We start from the raw sequence: 23,950 nt of genomic DNA on the forward strand, positions 1-23,950 counted from the left end.
CCGCAGACATGCCAAGATAGGTTATAGGTATTGAACCTTCGCAGCACATACGTGTCCTTACTGCGCACTCCTGCGTGAAAACAACACATGTAATACGCACTCACACATGTTCGTGAGCGCATTAGGGTGTTCATATTTATGCAACCGCATTATTTTTATTTTTTTTTTATTTTTCCACCCTAAAACGATTTCCGATTTTCCATGAAATTGTACAGATAAAGGGGTTACATTGGAGGTGGAAATAAATCTGAAATGATTGATCTTTGTCATATTTTTTAACATGACAAAAACGTGACATTTTAACAGGGGTGCATAGACTTTTTCTATCCACCGCAGATATGATAGATGAGAGCTGAATTGATAGATAATCCAGGTCCCGGAGAGCAGCACGATGCCGTCACTTCATTTTCTTCTCTCCCTATTCTCTCTCCCTCCGTCTGTAAGTGACGGGCCAGTCCAGGTAAATGGGGAGTGGCTTGATCTTCCCCTTCCCTGCCCCTCTCCCTGTGATTGGCTGGAGGAGGACTGAGTGAAGTGAAGCCCCGAGGCCACGCCCCCCTGGCAATGTCTTGCAGCCGCACTAAAACTTGAAGCATTTATTCCACTGGGATCCTGCGGGGAAGCAGCGCGGGCACAGAGTCCCATCATCCTCATCATCACCCTCATCATCCTCCGTCCACAGCAGCCGCCATGGCTGGGATTATTGTGCACTGCTTGTTGTCTTCTCTGCTCTTTGGCTTCAGTTGTGCAGTTACAGGATCTCGGATCTATCCAGCCAGTGAAGGTAAGCCTGGGATCACTGCTCCGGGACCCGACAAAGTGGATTTATGGAGATCTACGGGATCCTACGGAAGTTTCCTGCTGGATGAGAAGCGCAGGGGCACCAGGACAAAGTTTCCTGTGGATGGAAGACAAGTTGGATGTCTTTGCAATCTGGATCATCACTCCCGGGGTCCGGTGTAGTGGGGCTGTGTCTGCAATAACCCTGACAGCTCTGCTGTGCAGAACTAAAGGACTGGGCTGGATTACTGCATGCTGTATAGATGCGGATTACTAGATCAATAGGCTGCACAGTGTATAGATGGATTACTGCATACAGTATACATGCAGATTACTAGGCTGATACGATGCTTGTTGGATTACTACTTGTATAGGTGGATTACTAGATTCCTAGGAGGTTCAGTGTAGAAGTGGATTGGAAGAAATGGAAAGCTAGAGCAGATGTGCATTACTAGATAACTGGTAGATCTAGTCTCATAGACATGTGGATTACTTGATCTATAGGTGGATTACTGGGGTATGATGAGCATCTAGACCTCTGTCAGGTACTAATGTGTATATGAAGTGTTAGTCACCTTTCACACGAGGCGGAATTAGTCCACACGGACATTTCTGCATCACAGTGTTATTCCGATGGGGCTTGAATTCCGCACCTGTTAAAATCCGCGCGCCTTTACTTCAAAACCGCAAGATTAAATTCCGCAGCGGAAAAGTATTTTGCTATGGAATAAAGGACGTCTTGCGTAATTTTTGTCACGGATTTCTAACATATAAGAGATGTAATTCCGCAATTAGAATCTGTTTTAAAAAAAAAGTTTAAATTCCGCAAAATGTTCTGAAGAACGTATTTTGCAGTTAAAAATGTAACAAAATCCGCATTTGCGCTGCGTCCTGTGGACGAGTCTAGCCCATGTGAAAGGTCCCTTAGGTCTGCATGAGTAATATTACATGCAGACTACAGTAGATTATTGTATTATTTCATATGGATTATTGAATATATAGGGGGATCCATACGTTGCTGTATGTGAAATCCTCGTGTACTAGGCTATATGATGGCTATGTGGATTATCACATGCAGATCTGAAATACTGGAGACTTCGTATGCATACGGATTACTAGGCTGTATGATGCGTGTGTGGAGTACTAGCATTTTAGAATGTATGTGTGTTAGGATGCATGATGTACATATGGATTACCAGGATGTATATGAGGATTACTAGATTACATCTATATGAGGATTAGTAGGTTAATAGGATCAATGATGTATATGTGGATTATTTGATTAGTAAAATGAGTGATGTATAAATGGATTACTAGATTATTAGGATGCATGATGCATATATGGATTACTACGATTGTATAAATGGATTATTAGGATGCATGCTGTGTATGTGGAATACTGGGATGCATGGGGTATATCCGAATTACTATGCCATCTAATGTGCATGTAGATGTAGTTGTATATTAGTAGGTGGGTGTAGGTGTAGAATAGAGTGGGGGCTGTGTACTCTGCAGCCTCACCTTGCTACAGGAGGGAACTTTGTGTGAGTGCACTCAGTGTGGTACAAGCTCGGTATTCTCCCTTGCAGTACTCCCTCCATTCTCCAGCTTGTCCTTAGTAAATCAGAATTTGTGAACCCTGCTCTGTGTAGTTAACCCATTGGAAGACTCCTTATTCTAGCTGATCATTTCCATTGTATCTGAGTGCATATATTGTATGTAGTTTTGCATTTGGGGTAAATTTTAAAGTATTGAGTTTACTAATGGGGGGATCTGAGGGCATATAGCTTTATATTGGGGTGTAATTTAAAGGTATATGGCTTTGTCATGGGTCATATCTAAGGACATGTAGTGGAGTGTATCTAACCACGTTTGGCAGTGCAGTGAGCCTTCCTATAGACCAATGTCATTACAAATACAGATGTGGAGCTGATGATATCATGAAGGCTGTGAGTTTACTGCCATGACTATTCATGTCTGCCTGTGCGTGCTCCAAGGATGTTTAGTGTTTAGGCCTATGTAGGGTATAAATGACCTTTCTAGGAACAAAGTATTAAATGCATCTGTAGAAACTAGCTATCAATCTATCTGTTTCTCAATCTGTCTATCTATTTTATGCATACCCCACATTATACAGGTATTATATGGTGTGTGTGCCCTTTGTAAGATGCGGAGCTTTATGCCCCCACAGTAAACTTGGCAGCCATAAAGTTGCACTGGATGCTGTATGAATGCTGGTCACGTCTGCCTCTCTCTTTCCCTTATTCCCTCTTTTTGTATAAAATGAGACCCATTGTTCTCTTTGTATCTCTCATCTACCTTAAAAGAATCTAGATGGATGTAGATTTCAAGGCTGCTGATTGAGTGCGAGATCTGGGGATATAGTCCTGAGAATAAAGACACTGAAAATTGGAAGAATACTGAAAAATAATCGCCTATTAATCACATTGCTGCCTTCATGGCAGCGAGGACTTCACGTGTCTGTGTGCTAGAGTGTGCGTGTATGTATGTATGTATGTATGTATATATATATATATATATATATATATATATATATATATATATATATATATATATAGTGTAAATGAGGTATATTTTATGCAAATCATTAATAGTCATTGAATACAAGAATTATACCAGCAATGATACCGTATTACTCTTGAGCTGCAGGGCTCTCATTACTACATGGCAGATACATATTTTATAGATCCCACCATATGCTGATTGAGTTTTTTGTAATGTTTTGTAAAAAAAATAAAAATAAAAATGCGATATTAGTTTGTTGGGCAGGCTGCATTATCTGTATGGAGAGATTTACGTATTTTGGCATATATGTTCATAACCCTAGTCTTGGTAGCCGATGTGGAGCACATAGACTACTGTTAGCCATTGTATTCCAAAATGCAGTTAATCGCTTTCCAGTTCTATGCCGTATCCCAAGATGGAGTTCCTAGACTACTGTGAACCATTCTTTATGGTACATGTCACTCACAAGTATCCACGCTCTTCTCTTTTCAGTTACCCTCTTGGATTCCAGGTCTGTACAGGGGGAACTTGGCTGGATAGCTAGTCCTTTAGAAGGAGGGGTAAGTTCTTGATTTTGTACAATTAAGAGACGGTAATGGGATGATTGACCCTTTATGTGATTCACAGAGGCTCATTTTAGGCTGAATGTACAGAGTGGCCTATTACCTCTGCACAGTCCACCATATCAATTACCTTTTCTGGGCCTGAAACTTAATATTTTGGTGGGTCAACTATCACCAACCAATGATGTTTTTTTTAGATGGTATTGTATCGCTTACAAATAATAGGCAACATGATATAGTTATCAGAGGTTAAGAATGTCTTCTCTGCTTTCTCAAGTTTGTATAGGCATTGGATGGCGCTAGAGGTTAGAAGGTTTTACTGTATTATTTGTGTAGGTTTGCAATAGGAAGCCCAACAATACCTCCTAAGATTTAGTACTTTATCAGTTACACCCTCTTGTGCATAAAATATGCATACAAGGTGTAAATATGAAATCGATTCCTTTACAAAAGATGGGGTGATGTGTATAAGACAAGAAGGAATCACTGTCCCTATATCCAACCTGCTGATCACATCTCTAGTAGATATAATGGTCGGAGCAGATGTCAGCAGCACAGGATCCAGGCTGACTGGCAGGCAGCTGGCATTGTATCCAGCTCATATTTGCTTCTTGATTGTTGCAGTAGACAGAGTGCCTCACATTTCTGTATCCTATGAGGCTTTTGTTCCGAAACAGTCTGTCCTATTTCCTACCTAAGCCATCCTCGGTGCAAGAGATTGGGGAGAATGCATCATGTACATTTCAAATTTTGGTGCAGTTCATGCAATGATTGTTCTCTATGACCTTGAGGAACATCATCATTGTATCTCCTGAAGGGTCTTTCAATAAAACAGGTTGCTATATTACAAATCATAACTTTGTTCCTTCTTCTATGGTGCCAAATGGCTTGATAGGGTCGGTTTACTGTTCTTGCACCTTTTTAGTCGATTATGCCGTATTGGTTCTTTGCCTTATCATCATGTAGCACCATCCTTGATGAACAAAAAACAGCATTATGCTGTGGGTAGAATATATTCTATACCCGGGCATCCAATAAAAGCCATATTTTATGTATTTCGTGATAAATTGGTTTACCTTTATGTCCATTTTTATATTTATACACCGTTCTAGCATTTGATTGGGGCTGTTTCCAACTATTCCAGCTCCTGACCTGTATTCTATATAGACATATAATCTTGCCAGTAACCTATAACTTGACATAATTTGGATGTCTTGCGTTATTCGTAATATCGAGACTGTCAGGGCTACAGTAATAGTTAAGTGATGCTGATTTCAGTTGCCACTCTCCTGTCTCCCTGTGGATATGACAATTTCCTCCAAACCTCGCATACGTATGCAGGCTATTTTTATGCTGCTAGTGAAAAATTTAATAGTACATGGACAGTCAGAAATCCTCTGTAGGTAGCACTTGTTCTTTCTCAGTATACACAGAGGTGTTCTTCCTCCTATTTGATGGCAAAGTTGGAGTTTCCTTAAATAAAATATATTTTGGTTAACAAGGACGATTTGTGAGAGAGACAATGGAATAATCCTTTAGCTATTCTGCTGAGCAAATTCAGTCGCAAAGGGTTAATTTTTAGATACTCGGCTCGACTTCTGTGATAAAACAGTAAATGGCTTTGTTCATTTATAATACATTAGTTTTAATAGAATTTTCATTTTGTAATCAACATGCACTTTCCTTTCAATGTCCAATAGGAGGCGCTAGAAAAGAGTTCTGCGTTTGAACTGCAATCTGTTTTTATGCTTAGGTGTTCTGCTAGTGATAAAACTGGACAAAAATAGAGTTTTTAATTATTAATTTTTTTGCAGTGGGAAGAGGTTAGCATTATGGATGAGAAGAACACACCTATCAGAACCTATCAAGTCTGCAATGTCATGGAGTCAAGCCAGAACAACTGGTTAAGGACTGACTGGATCCCACGAAGTGGGGCACAAAGAGTGTATGTTGAGATTAAGTTCACTTTAAGGGACTGTAACAGCCTGCCTGGAGTGATGGGCACATGCAAAGAGACCTTCAATTTGTACTATTACGAATCCAATAACGATAAGGAACGTTATATCCGTGAAACGCAGTACGTTAAAATTGACACCATTGCAGCTGACGAGAGTTTCACTCAAGTGGACATTGGGGACAGAATTATGAAACTCAACACGGAGGTCAGAGATGTGGGTCCACTTAGCATGGAGGGCTTCTACCTGGCTTTCCAGGATGTGGGAGCATGCATTGCTCTTGTGTCAGTTCGTGTTTTCTACAAGAAATGTCCATTGACTGTGCGCAACCTGGCCCAGTTCCCTGACACCATTACAGGGTCTGATACCTCTTCGTTGGTGGAAGTTCGAGGTTCCTGCGTCAATAACTCGGAGGAGAAAGAAGTGCCTAAGATGTATTGTGGAGCTGATGGAGAGTGGTTGGTCCCTATTGGGAACTGCCTATGTAATGCTGGGTATGAAGAGCGCAATGGAGGGTGTCAAGGTACGAAACCCAACTGTATGTTTCCATCTGGTATTAAATTGTGTAATTGAATCTAACATAAGACGAATAGAAACAAGTCATTAATTAGCAGATCCCCTGGGATGCCTGTTGACAGAAGGGTTGTGCTCACAAGGCCAAGAGGTCCAGGTGGCAAGGGCTGGCACGGAAGGTAGAATGAACACATGGCATGGCAGAAGGCAGGGAAACATAATCAAGTACTGACTGGGTACATATGACTATGAATTAACCATTGTCCTATCCAAAAAGTAGGCTTAGTGAGTTACATTTCCAACCCAACTATCACTGCCTTGTAAGAGTAAGCAATCACTACTTGGAGTTATTTTATGAACATGGTAGATATTTTCCAAGGTATCACACAGGCACCAATGACGGAGATTAACCCTATATTTCATGTAGTGGCTTCTGTAGAAGCGGAGGAATTATCTATATTTTTACGTGTGATTTAATGGATATAAAGAGTTGTCTATAGCAGATGTTGTTGTTATAGATTGTATGTATACATTTTGGCAGATATACCTTAAGGAAGTCCTGTCTTCTATATTCGATGTATCTGTATGTTGGTGTCAAGACTTTGGAGTAGAGCCTAGACTCTTACAAAAGGATGTTTTTGACAATTGATATTTGAGTTGTCCTGAGGGCACATTTACATGGGCATATTTTTTGTCCATATTGCGTCCCTATTTTTATGGACCTAATACAGACACTATAAACCTCATCGACTTGCATTAGGATATACAGATTAGCGTTTTTTTTTTATTTATGCACCGAACTGTTGCACGAAAAAAATGCAGTGTGTCCTATTTTAGTCTATAATCGTGGACCAAAAAGTCTTTGGAATCATGTAAAATCGCAGCGAATATGCTGATACATGCTTATTCACTGTTTTGATGCATGTTGCCGAGAGACAGTGGGAAAAAAACAATAGCATTAATTTGGCTTTTTCGTAAATGCAGATGCAACACATGCGTAAAAAGAGACATATGTACCAAAATGGCACTAAATACACACATGCACTAAAAATGGTGCTATGTTTAATGCACTAAGGTTGCATACGCCCGTGTACATGAGCTCTAACTGCTTATTACCTTCAGTTGGACATGTAGGGGCTTATTAATTATTCAAAATATGGCACAAATTATGCCAGGAAACTGTCTTACATGCTTTGCGTCGCATTTACTATGTGTTTTACACGCTTTCGGATAGTTTTTCTGACTTCTCAGAAAAATAGTCAGGCCCTAAATTGCACCAAAAATTGTGGCAAATTGCTGCAACATTTTGGCAAATTTGGGGCGTAATCTCAGCCAACAAAAAGGTGGTCTAACCTTAGACTGCACAGCCTTAAAATTCGACAGCTTTATCAACCCACAGAGCCACTATGACAAATCTGGCACATTTTAGGACTTGTCTAGTCTAAGTTTGAACGGTCTCTAGCTTTTAGACTTTATTAGTAAATCTGCCCCACCGTGTGTGGTACATTGGTTGGCAATGCAGTGTCTAGTGTGTATTAAGTTATCTGATGATATAAAAAAAACTTAATACCTGACAAAGGGATAATTCCTTCTTTTGACGAATACATTGACCTGCTAGAGGAATAGGGTTTTCTAAGAAGCAACAGGTCCCTCATGATCCATTTAATTGAAGAAACTGTGAACTGCTTTTATGTCTTGCCACCCTTTTGTGGCCCAGAGTGCCATAATCCCAGCACAGGTCCTTAAGCAAATTACTTAGGGTTCAGTTCTCTTGTAAAGCATTTATAGCACCAGTCTTACGTTGATCCGTGCTTCAAACCCTTTATCAGATGATGCTGGGGGAAACCTCAGATTAAGAGAAGATCATTAGTAGGCCAAATAAAAAAGGATAAGTAGATGGACACTCACCTTTTAGATGTGCATAGATACATTCTTTGTACTCGCTACTACTTTATGTATCTCATTTTGTATGGCCTCATGGCCTGAGCTTTGTTGGTAAAATTTTGTTTGATGGTTGCAGCATCTGGCATGCCAGACACCATTTGGCTGGTAACTTAGCCGCTCGATGATGTCATGGCACTGTGCCTGTTATTAAATTATCCGCATTCATTCCATCTCTTGGGATTACCCTCTTCAATGTCCAGTTTGGTCATAGATCTTATAGAGATGAAAGCTCTGGGCGTAAATATGGAGAAAATTAATTGTCCCAGTGAGGGGATAAGAGTGATACACCAGCCGAGAGGTTGTGACCCTGCTAGCAGGTTGTTCCTTCGCTGCCCATAGGAGGTTGGACACAAGCAGAATGAACACAAGAAGGAGGTCTTGAGGTCATTCAATCCCTCATCCATCTTCCTCCTGTCATTCTCTTGTCACAGCTGAAGATTGATTAAGATCTTCAGATTGACAAAGGTCTGTTGGCTCTCCGTGGACAAGGGTCAGGGCCAGAAAATCTCCATCCTGAAGGCCTTTGAAAGCTACTTCATTGGTTTAGGGACATCAGCAACACATTGGTCTTGGGTCAAGTAGTCAAATACAAGCTTTCTTGTCTACATTTACCTGATTAGAATAATAGAATTGTCTTCCGCAGTTGGCCTGAAGCAGTTCATATATGTTTGTAATCTGATGGGAGCAAAAAATTTAAAAGTCCCTATAAAATATCTGGTAATTGGTGATCTTTTTGGTGATGGTTGGTGAAAGCACTGACATATTATGATGGCTTCAGACCAATGCACAGAGATAAGTTTCACCACTAAAGCACTTTGCATATAGCTTTATATGTTTGTCGTTCTAAAAGCCTATTTGACACTTATCTAGTTTACAGGTCATAAACTAATATACAGGGTGTAGTGAAAAAGACCGATCCAGCGCTATATCTCAATGCTGGTGTGCTGTATTGAAATAACAGTAGCATACTTGAATAGGAAGGCATGGATGTGCTAAACAATGGCTTGACGGACAGGCCGCAGTGAGCCCTGGAACATGGATTTGAAGTTTGTGTTGAGGTCCCTCTAAGAGATAGATAAATCCAATTGGAAAGTTGAAAAATAGAACGTGCGAAACAGAAATCTGTGTTCCACGTCTCTTGAAGTCCCGTGGCATTGCGGCTATGACTGAAGTAAGGAAAGCATATTCAAAGCGGCCTCCTTTTGCTATGATAGGGGCAGATCGTCCAAGAAGTCATCCACCGTCATCTGCTGGAGATTCAGGTACCAATCCACATTGAGAGTCACTGGACAATTCCAACCCACACCTTAATGTTGAAATTTACATTGTCCTCTGATTGGATCATGCACTTACTAGTAATTTGCATTGCATCTGCACTGAATCGGTACTTCGCAATGATCTGGACTCCACTGTCTAAGGAGCTTTATGTATTTATCGTAGCAGGAGGCCTCTTTGACTATGCTTTCCTTACTTCAGTCATAGCAGTGGTCCCACGAGACTCAGAGAGATGCGGAAAATGGATTTCTGCTTCTCACATGCTACTCTTCAACTTTGCAATTGGGGTCTCTTACAGGAGGCCACAATATAAAATTGAAAGCCGTGCTATGGGGCCCATGTATCATACCATCATGTAGTGCATCCATGTCTTCCTATTCAAGTACGTTATTGTTTTTTTAATATTGGACGGACACCAGTATTGCAGTATGGTGCTGGATCAGTCTTTTTGACTATACCCTGTATATGAATAATATTTCACTTCACTTCCGACAATAATATATCTTTTGCATTGTGCCTACTTTATTTCTACTCGCAGTGTGATATAAGGACCAATTTCTGTGGTGCAGCAGGTGAATGTTATTCAACTTTGCAAACAATAATTTTCCTAAGTACATGTTGATATCATGAATATTCATGAGTATCATCTCCCATACCAAATACTGTCTAGGAAACCATTTCTATGTGCATCTTCGTTGCTTTTGTGTCTTCTGTCCTACTAAATGGACACTGCCAGGCATCCATGGAGCTTCTCACTTTCTTCTTTTTTCACTTACACGTTGTATCCTTTTCTTTGTATATATTGCTCATTCTTCTATCTGGCCACAAAGGAGGTAAACAAATTTTTATTAGGATTTGGGACCTAAACTTCTTACTTATTGATTGTCATCAAATGTGAATAGATGCCATTGAGAAGTTCACAGGAGGATGGTATTTGGAAGCTAAAGTTTTCTCTGCACTTTTGTAAATCCGTCTCTCACCCAACCTCCTGAAAGGTTTTTTTTTTCGGGGTCCACAATAGTCTCTCCCCAGTGTCCCCTCTTTAGATTTAGTTTTATAGAGCAGCGGGCCATTGGGAGATTTTTCTGTTAGAAGGAGGGAGGTTTGTGGGGGTTTGTATTTATTCGCTTTTTAATAGGGGGCTAACCACAGGATAAACAGTAATTAAGACACCAAACAGGCTCGCTGAGCCGATCTAAGTTTTTTATTCCTATCAGCATGAAGTCCTAGCAGTTCGTTTCTAAAGCAGTTGGTTGGTGAAAACTTGAGTAGAAAGATGGTTAATACTATGGTGCCATAGCTGGATGCGAAGTTCAGCAGCGTTTGATATAGCAGCTATGGCCTATAGGTACATTGGCAAGAGTGAGGGATGACCTTTATTGCATATACAGTACTGTAGACAAGGTTTAGGCAGATGTGCTTTCAAAAATAGAAAAGTTAATTGTTTTTTGGTCAATTAACAAAATGTAAAGTGAATGAACAAAGAGGAATGCAATTTAGTATGACCACCCTTTGTCTTCAAAACAGCATCACTTCTCCATTCTTCTAGGTGGGCTTGCACACAGATTTTGAAAGAACTCAGCAGGCAGGTTGTACCAAATATCTTGAAGAAGTAACTACAGATCTTCTGTGGATGGTGGCTTGCTCAAATCCTTCTGTTTCATCATATAACCCCAGACAGACTCAAATAATGTTGAGATCAGGGCTCTGTGGGGGTCATATTACCACTTCCAGGACTCCTTGTTCTTCTTTATGCTGAAGATAGCTGTTAATGACATTGGCTGGATGTTTGGGGTCGTTGTCCTACTGGAATAAATTTGGAGCCAATCAGACGTCTTCTGATTTTGAAAAAAAAATTCTTATTTTGCAGCATTTTTCTCCCCACACCTGCCCAAAACTTTTACAGAATGCAGGAGTCTAATATTTCAATAAAGGCTTACAGCTGCAAAATTATGTCATCCATCCCACTCAATTTAGTGTAACACATTGCTAATGAGAATATGATAATATCATTAAAGCATACCTGTACTTTCGGGCTGCTTTCAGACTACGATGCGACAGACTACAAAATGCATGCATGTGAAGCCCATGGTTTCCAATAGGTTCCTTCACATTAGCAATATTTTGTATGATTCTATTCCCTAACACTCTGTAGCACACCCTCATAAGTAACAGCATGCAGCATGGAGGACATTATGAAGCAGTACTGAGCAGTGTAGATGTATTTTCAGTAGCTGTAAATCAATATCTATTGCCATCTGTGGGAGTCTCAAGGCCTTTTTACTTAGAAAGACATCCTTCAACAATCAATTGTTCAGTCTAAACGCAGCCAAAGACCGAGGAATAAATCGTTCACACTTTCTTTGTCCATTTTAAGCTGGGCTATTAATTCATAGGATATGCTGCTTTTTTCATGCTCATGAAAACGCATGTCAGAATACAATGTAAACCACTGATGACTAACGCTGTCACCAAGTATCCATTTATACCATGTGTACAAACAAAAGCAATATAAGTTAATAGGCAAAGTTTACAGATGTATGAATAATCCAAATTTGTGATTTTTCAGCAATGTACTTTGCCATTGCAGTGACCCTCATCTGTAAGTCCCCAAAGAAATCATTCAGGCTTGTGCCAAAAGAAAACAAATTATCTTCCACAATTGTATTAGCGGGTGGTGCTGCTAACATAATGAATTTTCCAACATATTTTCGTGTAGAGGGAAAAACCGAGACAAGTGCTACTCTCCAGGAATTATGAGGGGTGAGTTATATTACCAGCTTTCAGCAGTTTTGCTTTGTGGCTGTTTAAGAAGGGATTTTCCAAAGCCCCTTGGGTGCCCCAAGCCCAGTCCACCCCTCCTTGAACAGTTTATTTCCCGTTCTAGTTTACTCTGGTCCTGAGCAGCACGGGAGTAAAAAAAAAAAAAAAGAGAAAAAAGGGAAAAAAAGGAAAAAAAATAACAGACTTCATCCACTATTGAAAATCCGTCTCCTTTTCGGAGTGTGCCAGCAATGGACCAAAACAAGAGCGGGAGCATTGCAAATAAATTAGCATGTCAATGCTTTCCTTGAATCAATACTCTTTCTGTTTTCCTGTGCCTCTTTTTTTAATCGCCCCCATCTGCTTTATGTTTTTGGCGCTCTCCTTTCTCTACTGTGCCACCTTCACCCTCAGTGCAGATTTCTGGCATTGACTATAGGAAGAAATAGCCCAGATGATCCGTCTGTGCTTGGAAAAGAGGATGTCATTTTTATTATAACGCTACATGTTCCCTAAGTAGCGGAGGCCCAGACAGTAGTAATAACACACGGACAATGCTGAATAAGTGTTGTTAACCCTTTTGGAAAGGATTGCATTTCACATTTTATCTAGAATTTTGTGGCTCAGTAAATCATCATTTAGACTTTTGGCAGGGTTAAATGTCGTGTCTAGCCACAAATGATGCAATTTCCCTTAGTCTTAGCCTGCAAATCTTCTTTCAAAGGTGAGTTTGTTTAATGCCAGCTTCAATAGCAAAACTGCAGCATGAGGTCTTATTTCTTTAAGCACATCCTAGCTCATGCCCCCCCAGTATTTAACCCCATGCACTTCTTGTTTGTTGTCCCTGCCCCATAGGTAATAGCTGGTCAGGAGACATTCTGTTTATTTGCATACAATGCATGAAGTGTCCGGTGATTCAGAGCCCTGAATCCTGGGTGGAGGGTGTAACATGCTTAGCAGGGTGGGTCAGGGCTGTGCCACCTTGCACGCTGGACTGGGCTCTTTCTGTTCTGCAGAACCTATGTGTTCTCATACTGCATGCTAAGTACATATTTTGTGTTGTAGTCAAACAAAAACTATTTCCTTCCTCTGTATTTGTGTGACTCTTCCTATTACTGCTACTTGCTGATAAGAATTCTTTACTATTTTCACCTTTCAACTCCCCAAGAGACTCCTAACAATTCATTCATATCTGATGGCTTGTTCTAGAGGATCCTGGGAATTGTAGAATGTACTTTTTAACAATTGTTGCTGGCAGACGTTAAGGAAAACAAACAAGCAACATTGTTTCCATCTTGAAGATATTACAATATCTATAATCCAAATAGTTGTATGCATATTTATACAGCTAGGATATTATACAGAGGGCTGTCCCACATTTATGAATGTATTACTCTGCAAGCAACATACATCAGAGGCTGTTCTATGATTTGTATCATGCACAAGGATCCCAGGTTTTATCCATATTGCATTGATTCAATGTAAGCCCCGTTGGCGATGCAACAAAACGTTGATTTGGTAATCGAACTCTTGCCAGACTCTGCCTAAAACATCACAGTGCCTGCAGGTTCCTGTATTCTTAAGCCGGCTGCACACGCCCGGGTTTGAATTGCAGAATCCGCAATCATTGTCCGCACATATCTATCTATCTATCTATCTATCTATCTATCTATCGCATATCTAGCTCATATCTATCTAGCTCATATCTATATAGCTCATATCTATCTATTTATCTCATATCTATCTATCTATCTATCTATCTATCTATCTATCTATCTATCCTATCTATCTAGCTCATATCTATCTATTTATCTATCTATTTCATCTTTATCTATCTATCTATCTATCTATCTATCTATCTATCTATCTATCTATCTCATATCTATCTATTTATCTAGATATCTCATATCTATCTATCTACGGTATATATCTCATATCTATCTATCTATTTATCTCATATCTATCTATCTCATATCTATCTATCTATCTATCTTATATCTATCCTATCTATCTATTTCATATTTATCTATCTATCTCATATCTATCTATCTATCTATCTATCTATCTATCTATCTATCTATCTATCTATCTATCTATCTATCTCATATCTATCTATCTATCTCATATCTATCTATCCATCTATTTATCTCATATCTATCTATCTATCTATTTATCTCATATCTATCTATCTCATATCTATCTATCTATCTATCTATCTTATATCTATCCTATCTATCTATTTCATATTTATCTATCTATCTCATATCTATCTATCTATCTATCTATCTATCTATCTATCTATCTATCTATCTATCTATCTCATATCTATCTAGCTCATATCTATCTATCTATCTATCTTATATCTATCCTATCTATCTATTTCATATTTATCTATCTATCTCATATCTATCTATCTATCTATCTATCTATCTATCTATCTATCTATCTATCTATCTATCTATCTATCTCATATCTATCTAGCTCATATCTATCTATCTATCTATCCATCTATTTATCTCATATCTATCTATCTATCTATCTATCTATCTATCTATCTATCTATCTCTATCTATCTCCATCATTATGCAATAATGCTACCAAAATTTCCAGTCACCAGTCACTCTTTCAAAGAGTTTACTTATATTCCATAAGAAGCCTGTGATTTTGAGCAGCAAAGCAATATTCTAAGTTTAAGACAGATTGTGGCTCCTCTATAGAATATATTAAATTTACAAGTACGTTATCTGTCAATGAGGTATACTCCCAAATCTAGCTTAGTGCATAGGCTGCATACAAGTCCCTTAACTGTGGCATGCATTTTAATTCATGCGTGTGCATTAGACTGCTTTCACACCTGCATTAGAGCTCAGTTCAGGGTTTCCATCTCTCTGCTCCGTTTTTGGAGGAGAATAACTGTAAGGCATCGGGGAAAAACTGATCTATTTTTATCCTCATTAATTAAATGGAAAGCAAAAAGAGTTTCAAAAAAATAGAAAGCAAACGGAAAGGCTTCCATTTGCTTCCATTCCATCAGGTTTCCATTTTTTTGGAAGAAAATTAACGCTGCAGACTGCGCTATTTTTCCATCCAGAAAAATGGAAACCGGACGGAATGGAAGCCTTCTCATTTTTTCCCCTTTTTTCATCACCATTTCATTTCAGTTTTTCACCTCAAAAAACTAAGAAGAGCCAGAAACCCTGAACTGAGCCCTAATGCAGGGGTGAAAGTAGGCTTATTTTTCATGTCTATAACTAAATGAAGTAAACAAAGATCCAATTTGCTTTTGCAGTGTTTAGAGGCCCATTTATACGTAACGATTTTCGCTCAAAATTCGATAATTAATTTTTGATGATCGTTATGTCTAAACACGAGTTGTCGCGCTCTTTTGGTTTGTCGCTCAGTTTCAGCCTGCATGAAAATCATTGCCGCCTCGCTCACTTCTCATTACGTCTTAACGCTCCCCGCTCAGTGTTCTACATAGGAAGATGAAGCACTAAGTGAGTGATTCTCAGCAATGATCTGCCTGTCTAAACATTCTGCATGAACGTGAACAACTAGTGTAAAAGAAGCATCAGTGCCACAAGATTTTTATGCCCCCTCCCCATATAGGATAATCCCTTGATACACATTAAATGTACATTATCCTACCAAAAGTAATTAGATACCGGAGAGAGAATCAAAAGTGGTATTTATTTACATATATTAATACTTAGTGGGGCTGCTTTTGGCCCTAATGACATCAGATACTCTTCATTGCTTACTTTCTACTAATGTCGGATACGCTTCAATTGGTATTTCCCTCGATTCATCCTGCAAATGCTTGGCAAGTTCTCTCAAGGAAGAAGGATGCTGTTCATATTTCCTGACCTGATGTTCAAGTTCATCCCAAAGATGTTCAGTAGGGTTCAGATTGGGACTCTGTACAGGCCAGTCCAATGGTGGAAAATCCAAATCCTTAAACCAACATACAACAGCGTTGGACTTGTGACAAAGCGCGTTGTCTTGTTAGAAGTATTGCTGACCATTCCAAGAGTATTGCCACCTTGTCAGCAGCCCATTATTGTCTAGAATGTTGAGGTATACCTTCGTGTTCATGGCTCTTGCCACTACAACCAACGGACCAAGATTCTGCCACATAGAATATTCCCAGGTCATAATGGAAACTCAGCTGTACCTGACTGTTGGCACAACACACTCAGGTAAAAGTTATTCATCAGGATCCTCAACACCTAGGTATGTCCATCTGATTTGAAAATGGAGTGGCGAGATTCATCACTCCATAGAACATTCTTCCCTTACTCAACTGTCCAATGATGATTCTCTGATCACTATTACAGATGGGCCAATGCACCTTCTTTGAGAGAACTTGCCAGATGTTTGCAGGATGAATGGAGGGAAATATCAGCTGAAATGTATCAGTAGGTCAGTAGAAATTATGCTACAGAGAGTATCTGATATCATTAGGACCAATGGAGCAACACTAAGTATTAACATATATAAATACTACTTTTGATTTTTGCTCAGGTGGTTATCCTCTTAGTCAGTGTCTGACCCCTTAATGAGGGCATTACTCTAAAGACCTTCTAGCTGGCTCTTCATATCTTTTTTGGGCTTAGCCGCAGGCCTGCAACACAATGCAGGTGACTCAAAGACACCTTATGTACAGTCTGATATGTAGCTACATCTAGGGATGCTTTATAGCCTTATAACTATAACTGTGTGATACTGCATCTGTCACCTATGATTGGTATTGGTTCTCTCATGTCCTTGGGGAGATTGCAACATTAAATCCTCCCAGGGTTCCCTGCCCCCTTGTAACACGCCTGAGAAACTGCCGGTTCATTATCTGCCTGGCTGTGCAAAGGTTGATTTATAAAGCACCCAGCACTAAGAGGACACGGCGCTCATTAATAACTCAGGGAATTGAGGGATAACATCTCCCTCTGTGCATAAGAGATGAGCTTGCGGGATTTCTGGAATTCACCTGTGTGTTCTTCTGGCATTTTGCCCAATTTGCAAAAAGGAAATTCCTACCAAGTTATTGTGCTGATGAAAAAGCCAAATCGCACTGATGAGGGAACTCCTGATAGCTTAATATGATGAGATGTATAATCAATACCAAGAAGAGTTGCCTAAAATTACAGCTTGCTCATATCTACAGCGCAGCTCCATTTCTTAGGTATATGATGAATGCTGAATTTTGTAGCCAAGAACAATCTGATGACAAATACAAGAAAGTTTAACCATTCTCCAAACAGGTGCTCCCGGCAAAGCTATCTGGTGACATGTAAGTAGGAAATATTGGGCAACGCACATGTCTACCTGATGAATTCGGTTATCTGGTGTGTCTGGAAGTGATTGTAGGTCTTAATGCATAAACATGATTGATGCTATAATGGAAGTTAATCAGAGAAAATGATGTGTCTTATGAGAAAAGCCTCAATTATTTCCAAAGGTCATCTGCATATTTCTAATCTGGATATATGAAATGAGCCATTTTCATTAAAAAGCCCTACAGGTCATGATAGACACATTTCCTATTAGGATGCTGCTTTCTTCCCCGTTCTATTGAATGGTGGCAGGATGACTAAAGGGTTAGTTATGAATTTGTCTTCTTCAAGGCCATTCACTTTCATTAGAAACAATAATTACATCCGGCATATACTTTCAGCTTCTTAGTAGAATATAGGGTCAGTTCCATAGTCATCGACATCCGGTGAAGTCTCATTTTCCATAGCAATTGCTTCAGCTCATGCATGCAAACCTCTTAATAGGTCTGTAATTGTATCAGTGGACATTTCATTGTTTGATTTGTTAGTGGCCATATACATTACATATAGGTTAGCCAAGCCCACCAATCATCAAATGTTTATGGGTGGCCTCTGACACTACCCAACGGCAGATGTTGGGGGAGTTGGATTATAACTGCCTGGTCCATTTGGTTTCCAAAAATAAGACACTATCAGAGGTGTCTAGAAGCGACTTACTCCCCTAACTACACACAAGACACAAGCATGTATAAGAGGACTAGGAGAGATAGCTGGTGGCCGACTAAGAGTTTGGACGATAGCTATCTTGTGTATGAGTAGGTAGTTTTAAAGGGAACCTGTCACCACCTTTGAGCCCCCTAAACTGCGTTATGGGACTTAAAGGTTAGGGAACAGGGAGTTGTGTTTAATACTCACAGAGCGCCCCGTTCCAGAGCTGTGCTCCTGCAAACTTGGTATATGCACACATAATGACTATTTTCAGCTGCTTCTGTGAGTGCACTCTCCTATAGAGATGGATGGTAGAGCGTGCGCATAGAACTGGCTGAAGAGAATCACTCTGCATGCATGCTTCTAGTTCGCGGGGGCACAACATTGGAAGGGGTCTCCCAGTGAGTATTAAACACAGCTCCCCGGACTTCACGTTCCCTAACCTTTGAGCCTCATAATGGAGAGATTTGTACTAGGATAGACATTTATCAGCTATCCGTAGGATAAGTAATACGTCCGATCGCTGGAGGGCTCAGACCCCTCTGAGACCAACACTGATCCCAAGAACAGGGATCCTGTGTCCCCCTTCCTCATGGTGGGGAGAAGGTTGAATGGAGCAGCAGTCACTCATGTGTGGTTGTCTTCCATTCATTAGGCCAGCCCCATTGAAATGAGTGAAGTGGTGGCCTTACATGCTCGGCCACTGTTCCATTCAATCTGATATCACTGCAGGTGGGTTCAGAGAGCCTGCAGTGAAGAGAAGGGCACACAGGACCCCGGTTCTTGGGATTGGTGACCATTTCAGCAGTGAGACCCCAACACTCAGGAGTTTTATCACATATTCTATGGATTGGTGATAGAAATCTATTCTGGTACAATCCCTTTAATTTTGCTAAATATGTCATATCTTGGTCTCAAATGAATATACTACATTTAAGCAGGAACACACTAACTGGGGACTGACTTTTAGAGCATTCTCAAATTTATAGTTCAACATTAGTGAATCGGGTTGCAAATGCATTCACAGGCATTTCAACTTGCCCCTTACAAAAAGGACAGAAGAGGGTTGTGAAGAGGTTACAATCCCAAGTGTAATAAATGTGGTAGAACAAATGGTAGATGTATTTCATAGGCTCCATAAAAATGTCAGCAGGAGTCACAACCCCCTTGAAGATGCCCTGGATTTCTTTGCCTTTTCTCTTTTTGTGGGAGACCACCCATTTGGGCCAGTCGTATTTGGTGGGCAGGAATTGTTATAATCCATCATGGCTACCATGACTCGCCATGTATAGGGTAATGCAAATACAAAAATAGCAGTGAGTAGAAAAGAGAAAGTGGTCAGTGATAATAATATGCTCACGAAACACCGAGGTGGGGCGCCAGGAACATTAACTGCCTCCCCTAAATAATATGCACAATGATTATAATAAAAGTGTCCGCCCCTCACTTTATTTCTTTCATAGATATATTGGGAAAGGACAGGGAATTACATTAAGTTGGGGTTGTTCATCCTACGTGCAAAGCATTGTCCTTTAAGTTAGAAGCAAAGAAGAAAACTTCTACACACATTATACCCAACTCCCAATTAGGGTGGATTCACATACACAGGTTTTATGGTTTTTGGAAAAACACTACAGTTTTTGATGCAGTTTTTGAGTCAAAGTCAGAAGTGGATTCCAAATGAATAGGGAGTAGAGAAGAAGGACTTACACTTCTCTTACTTGCTGGATCCACTTCTTGCTTTTGCTCTAACTGCACCAAAAACGGCAATGGCTTTTCCAAAAAAATGTGTATACGAAACCACCCTAAATTGGCTGCAAAGCCTCTTGTATGATTTAGCTTTACAACTATGAGCCTCAGTAGACAATGTGTGCAAGTACAGATGAAGGGGGCTCTGATTCATTAAACTATGATTTACAGATGGAAAATTTAGTGGTGCCGAACCTGGAGAGAGAGTTTTTTTTTCTTTTTAACAGAACTGGAAAACTTTGTTCTGCCAACATTTTGCTAACAGCAGATGATTCCTCCACCTCTGACAATTGCATTTCTTGAACAGATTGCTAAGTGATAGCTGTTCAGTTTGTTAGGCTTTGCATTGCATAGCTATAATGTAATGGGACCCACTTTACAGTAGGTGATAACACCTTAAGTTGTCCTTTGCGACATAGTTTTTCAGTCTTCTATTAAACCACTGGTAATACGGCATACAGAGTTATGTATTTTATGGGAGAGAGGGTGATTTACTGGAAATTGAGACAGATTTGCTGTTCTGAAGTCTGGTAACTTGGGTGGTAACCCATGTGGGAGCTGTAGTGACAGACTTAATGGTTGTCACCTAGCTATTCCAAATCAGATAAACTAAGGCTGAGTGTACTTATAGTGAAACACCGGAGGGAAACTGGTGGCAGAACTGATCTTATAGTTTACTGTGGGACAATTCAAAACACCCTTTACATCAGTTTTGATTCCAGGTGCCTCCCTGTGCCAGGTAAAAAAAAACAACCCAAAAAACTTGCATGCAGTTCTTCTATCTATTTATGAACACCGGACCAATGCAAAAAAAAATTATGTTAAGTGAGCTGAAACAGTCGAACCCTGTTGTGGGTCCAGCTTTGCCGAAATCTCAGTTGAGTTGTCTCCATTAAACAAACTTTTTTTTTCCTTTTCTTTTCCTTCCTTCCTCTTCACCTCTTTCCTTCCTCCTTTTACAGTGTTATACACCAGTTTTAAACCTTTCCAATCCAATTTGTATCCTGGTTTTCCTAGGAGGCTTACTCTTTTTCTGCTGTTATACAACAGCCCTACCTGCTGGCTAAAGCCAGTACTGCATGGGATGACATGTTGGATAGGCTCCAACAGCAGAGAGGCTGGCAATATACAGTAAGAGAACCCCGACTGACATCTTCCAACATCGGAGCTGTACAGCCTTAAATCATAATGTCTTAAGACGTCAGACAGTGGATTGGAAAGGGTTAAGGGTATTTGTTCGAACAGATTTGGAAGAAATGTTTTTCCTAACTTTGATGAACCTTTGAAAAGTTAGCTCATCATTACAAAAAAATGTACTAAGAAGGCATCAGTTGTGTCTGATGATTGTGATGTGAAAATACTGGGAGGACACAACCAATGAATGGGAACCCAGCCTAGGGAACCCCGCCTAAGAAAAAAATGAATGAAATGCTATAGAAAGGATTTATATATGCAAGTTTATGCTCTTACCATTATTTATATGGCACGCCTCCAATATCATTCCATACAGGATAATACAATAGTTAAACAATTATTGGAGAACCCTGCCCTAACAAGATTGTCAGTGACATTCATCACTTAGGTATGCCTCTCTTCCGACTATTTATATCATGTAAAACACCTGTCAGATCTTGCTTTATGGTAAAATGAAAGGATAAATACAAACAATTTACAAAGAACGCCGAGCAAAAAAGCTGTTCTTCTCTCTGGGGGTGAGTGTACAGAAGAAAGGGCTTTAAATAACAGGATTAACACTTAACCAATTAATTAGCTCAGAGCATGGGCAACCAGGCGACTGGCACTCTTGGATTTTGCTTTCTGCAGACAGGGCACCCTCTTACTGAGCTTTTCAAGCTTCTTAGGAAAAAAAAAAAAAGAAATCAGATTGCATTCTTGAAGGAGTTATTCGGTTTGTCATTTTCATTTTCTTGATCATGGTGACAGCCTGTTTGTGTCTGAAATATTCCATAATACTGTTAGTTTGGTAAAATATAGTCACAACCCAGTGACTTGGCTGTTTTTCCATTTCAGTAAAATATGCATTTTAACTTGTGAATACATGTATATAATTTGTATAAATCAAGGTGTGCATAATGCATGGCCCCTGTACTGCAGCTTGTGTTTGACAGCAACTACAGAAGTCGCCATATTTCCCATATCCAGAATATAGGGTATGTTACATTAAAATGATGGAAACTTTATTCTTGTTTTTAATGCACCATTTCCATGCTCCTTATAGAATAAAAGAACTATAGGGATTGCAAACATTGGCCAGTAATGGGGTTCCAAGGAATCCATCATGGTCAAGTGTGGTAAGACTTGCTAGGAGTTGAGGTTAACCGTATAAAGGTTACCATAATGCTCCAGTATAGTATGCTGCTGAATGATAATTTATTAAATGAAGCATATATTGTGTATGGTAATGTTGTCTGGGACCATTGGTCTGGAGAATCGAAGGGTCACTTTCTGTGCATGTGCATCCTGATTAGTCTGATCTATTAGGACAGGGCTGTGTATTCGAGAATCCTTCTGTTGTGTTTAAGATCCTTTTTCTCACCAGTCTTGATTCTAAACCTTAACCCGGTGGTGTTTCTGTGTCATCTGGGTCGTGGATCTGCTTTTGTTGACTAATGAAAAAGAGGGGAAGAAAACGCATCAAAGCCATGCCAAAGATATTGAATTTGTGGCTTGTATTGAACATGTGAACTAAGCTGGGGACAAAGAGGATGGACCTAAAGCTCTGGCAATAACCCCTTTCCTCCCCCTCGTTTCCCCCACAATCTTACCCTGCAAATCCTTAGCAGAAAAGCATAAGGACAAAACAGAGGACAGAATTAAGCACGCACCAAAGACTTTAATTTGTGGCACGGAGAATAGGGATTTGGTGTGAGAACGTATTAACAAGACACAATGAGGCACACAATAGTGTCACATACACACTTAATGAATGGCTCTGACAAGCCAGTTGCATCCACCATTGGTTTTATTAAATGTACATAGATGGGGAATAACATTTACCACTGATCATACACTTTCAGGATGCTATGGTACGCATTAAGATGGAAATTACACTATAGGTTAAGGAAGGATCTTAAACCTACAAATCACCTGGCCTTGTGATGACAATCATAATGTAATGAAGGAACTAGTTGTCATCCATCTTCCCTGAAAGTCATTTATATAAATTTATATGTAGATTTTTTTTCTCCTGGAAAGTATACTTAAAGGGTATTCCCATTCCAGCCATTTACTCCATGTTGATGCTCTTGCCCTACTGGGTTAAGCACCAGATTTCCAAGTGTTGCCAGGTTTTCCAGAAACAGATGAGCACCCTACGCTTCACTGTTTCTATAACTCTCATTCACTTCTATGAGAGTTCTGGAATCGGCATAGCAGAGGGTGCTTAGCTGTTTTTAAAAACCTGGACACATCAGGGAGCTTGGATGTGGTGGCCAGAGAAGAAGAGTAAAGGGGTCAGGTGGGTTTTCCACTTTGAAATGTGTAAAAGAAAGCAAAAAGACTTACCTACTACAGTTGCCCCCCATCCAGCGCTGGAACCCAAGTTCTTGCTGCTCAGATCCCAAAGGAAGTAGGTTGTTGCTCATTGTGGGCCAATCACAGGCTTCAGTGGCTATAGAAGAGTGACCAATCTGTAGTAGTTGTGCCATTATGTGCACACAGAATGGCATGTGACCACGAGTCTGCTTCTTCTGGGTTCCAAGCAGGCATTTGGGCTTCAGAACTGGATGGTGAGTATTAATTTTTCCTTTATCTTACACAATTCTACTCCTGTTACTTTTTTTTTAAGTCTCAGCCACCCCCTGCTAACACTGAAAACACACATGCAGTTTTCATGCAATTTTTGAGCCAAGCCTTCATGAGAAACAATCTCAAAACTGCACCT

At 39.9% G+C, this 23,950-nt stretch overlaps 1 protein-coding gene across 2 annotated transcripts in view; it reads left to right on the plus strand.

The window, feature by feature from the left end:
* The first annotated feature begins 617 nt into the window (after positions 1-617).
* The window catches only part of EPHA4 (EPH receptor A4), a 72,648-nt gene continuing 49,315 nt past the window's right edge, over positions 618-23,950 (plus strand). For both annotated transcript variants that reach the window (XM_066598935.1, XM_066598940.1), the window contains exons 1-3: positions 618-784; positions 3,799-3,866; positions 5,684-6,347. In XM_066598935.1, the coding sequence (XP_066455032.1) occupies positions 691-784; positions 3,799-3,866; positions 5,684-6,347 (826 nt within the window). In that variant the 5' untranslated portion in view covers positions 618-690. The remainder of the gene's footprint in view (positions 785-3,798; positions 3,867-5,683; positions 6,348-23,950) is intronic.

This window comes from Eleutherodactylus coqui, chromosome 1 (genome assembly GCF_035609145.1).
Source record: "Eleutherodactylus coqui strain aEleCoq1 chromosome 1, aEleCoq1.hap1, whole genome shotgun sequence".
Classification (NCBI taxonomy): Eukaryota; Metazoa; Chordata; class Amphibia; order Anura; family Eleutherodactylidae; genus Eleutherodactylus; species Eleutherodactylus coqui.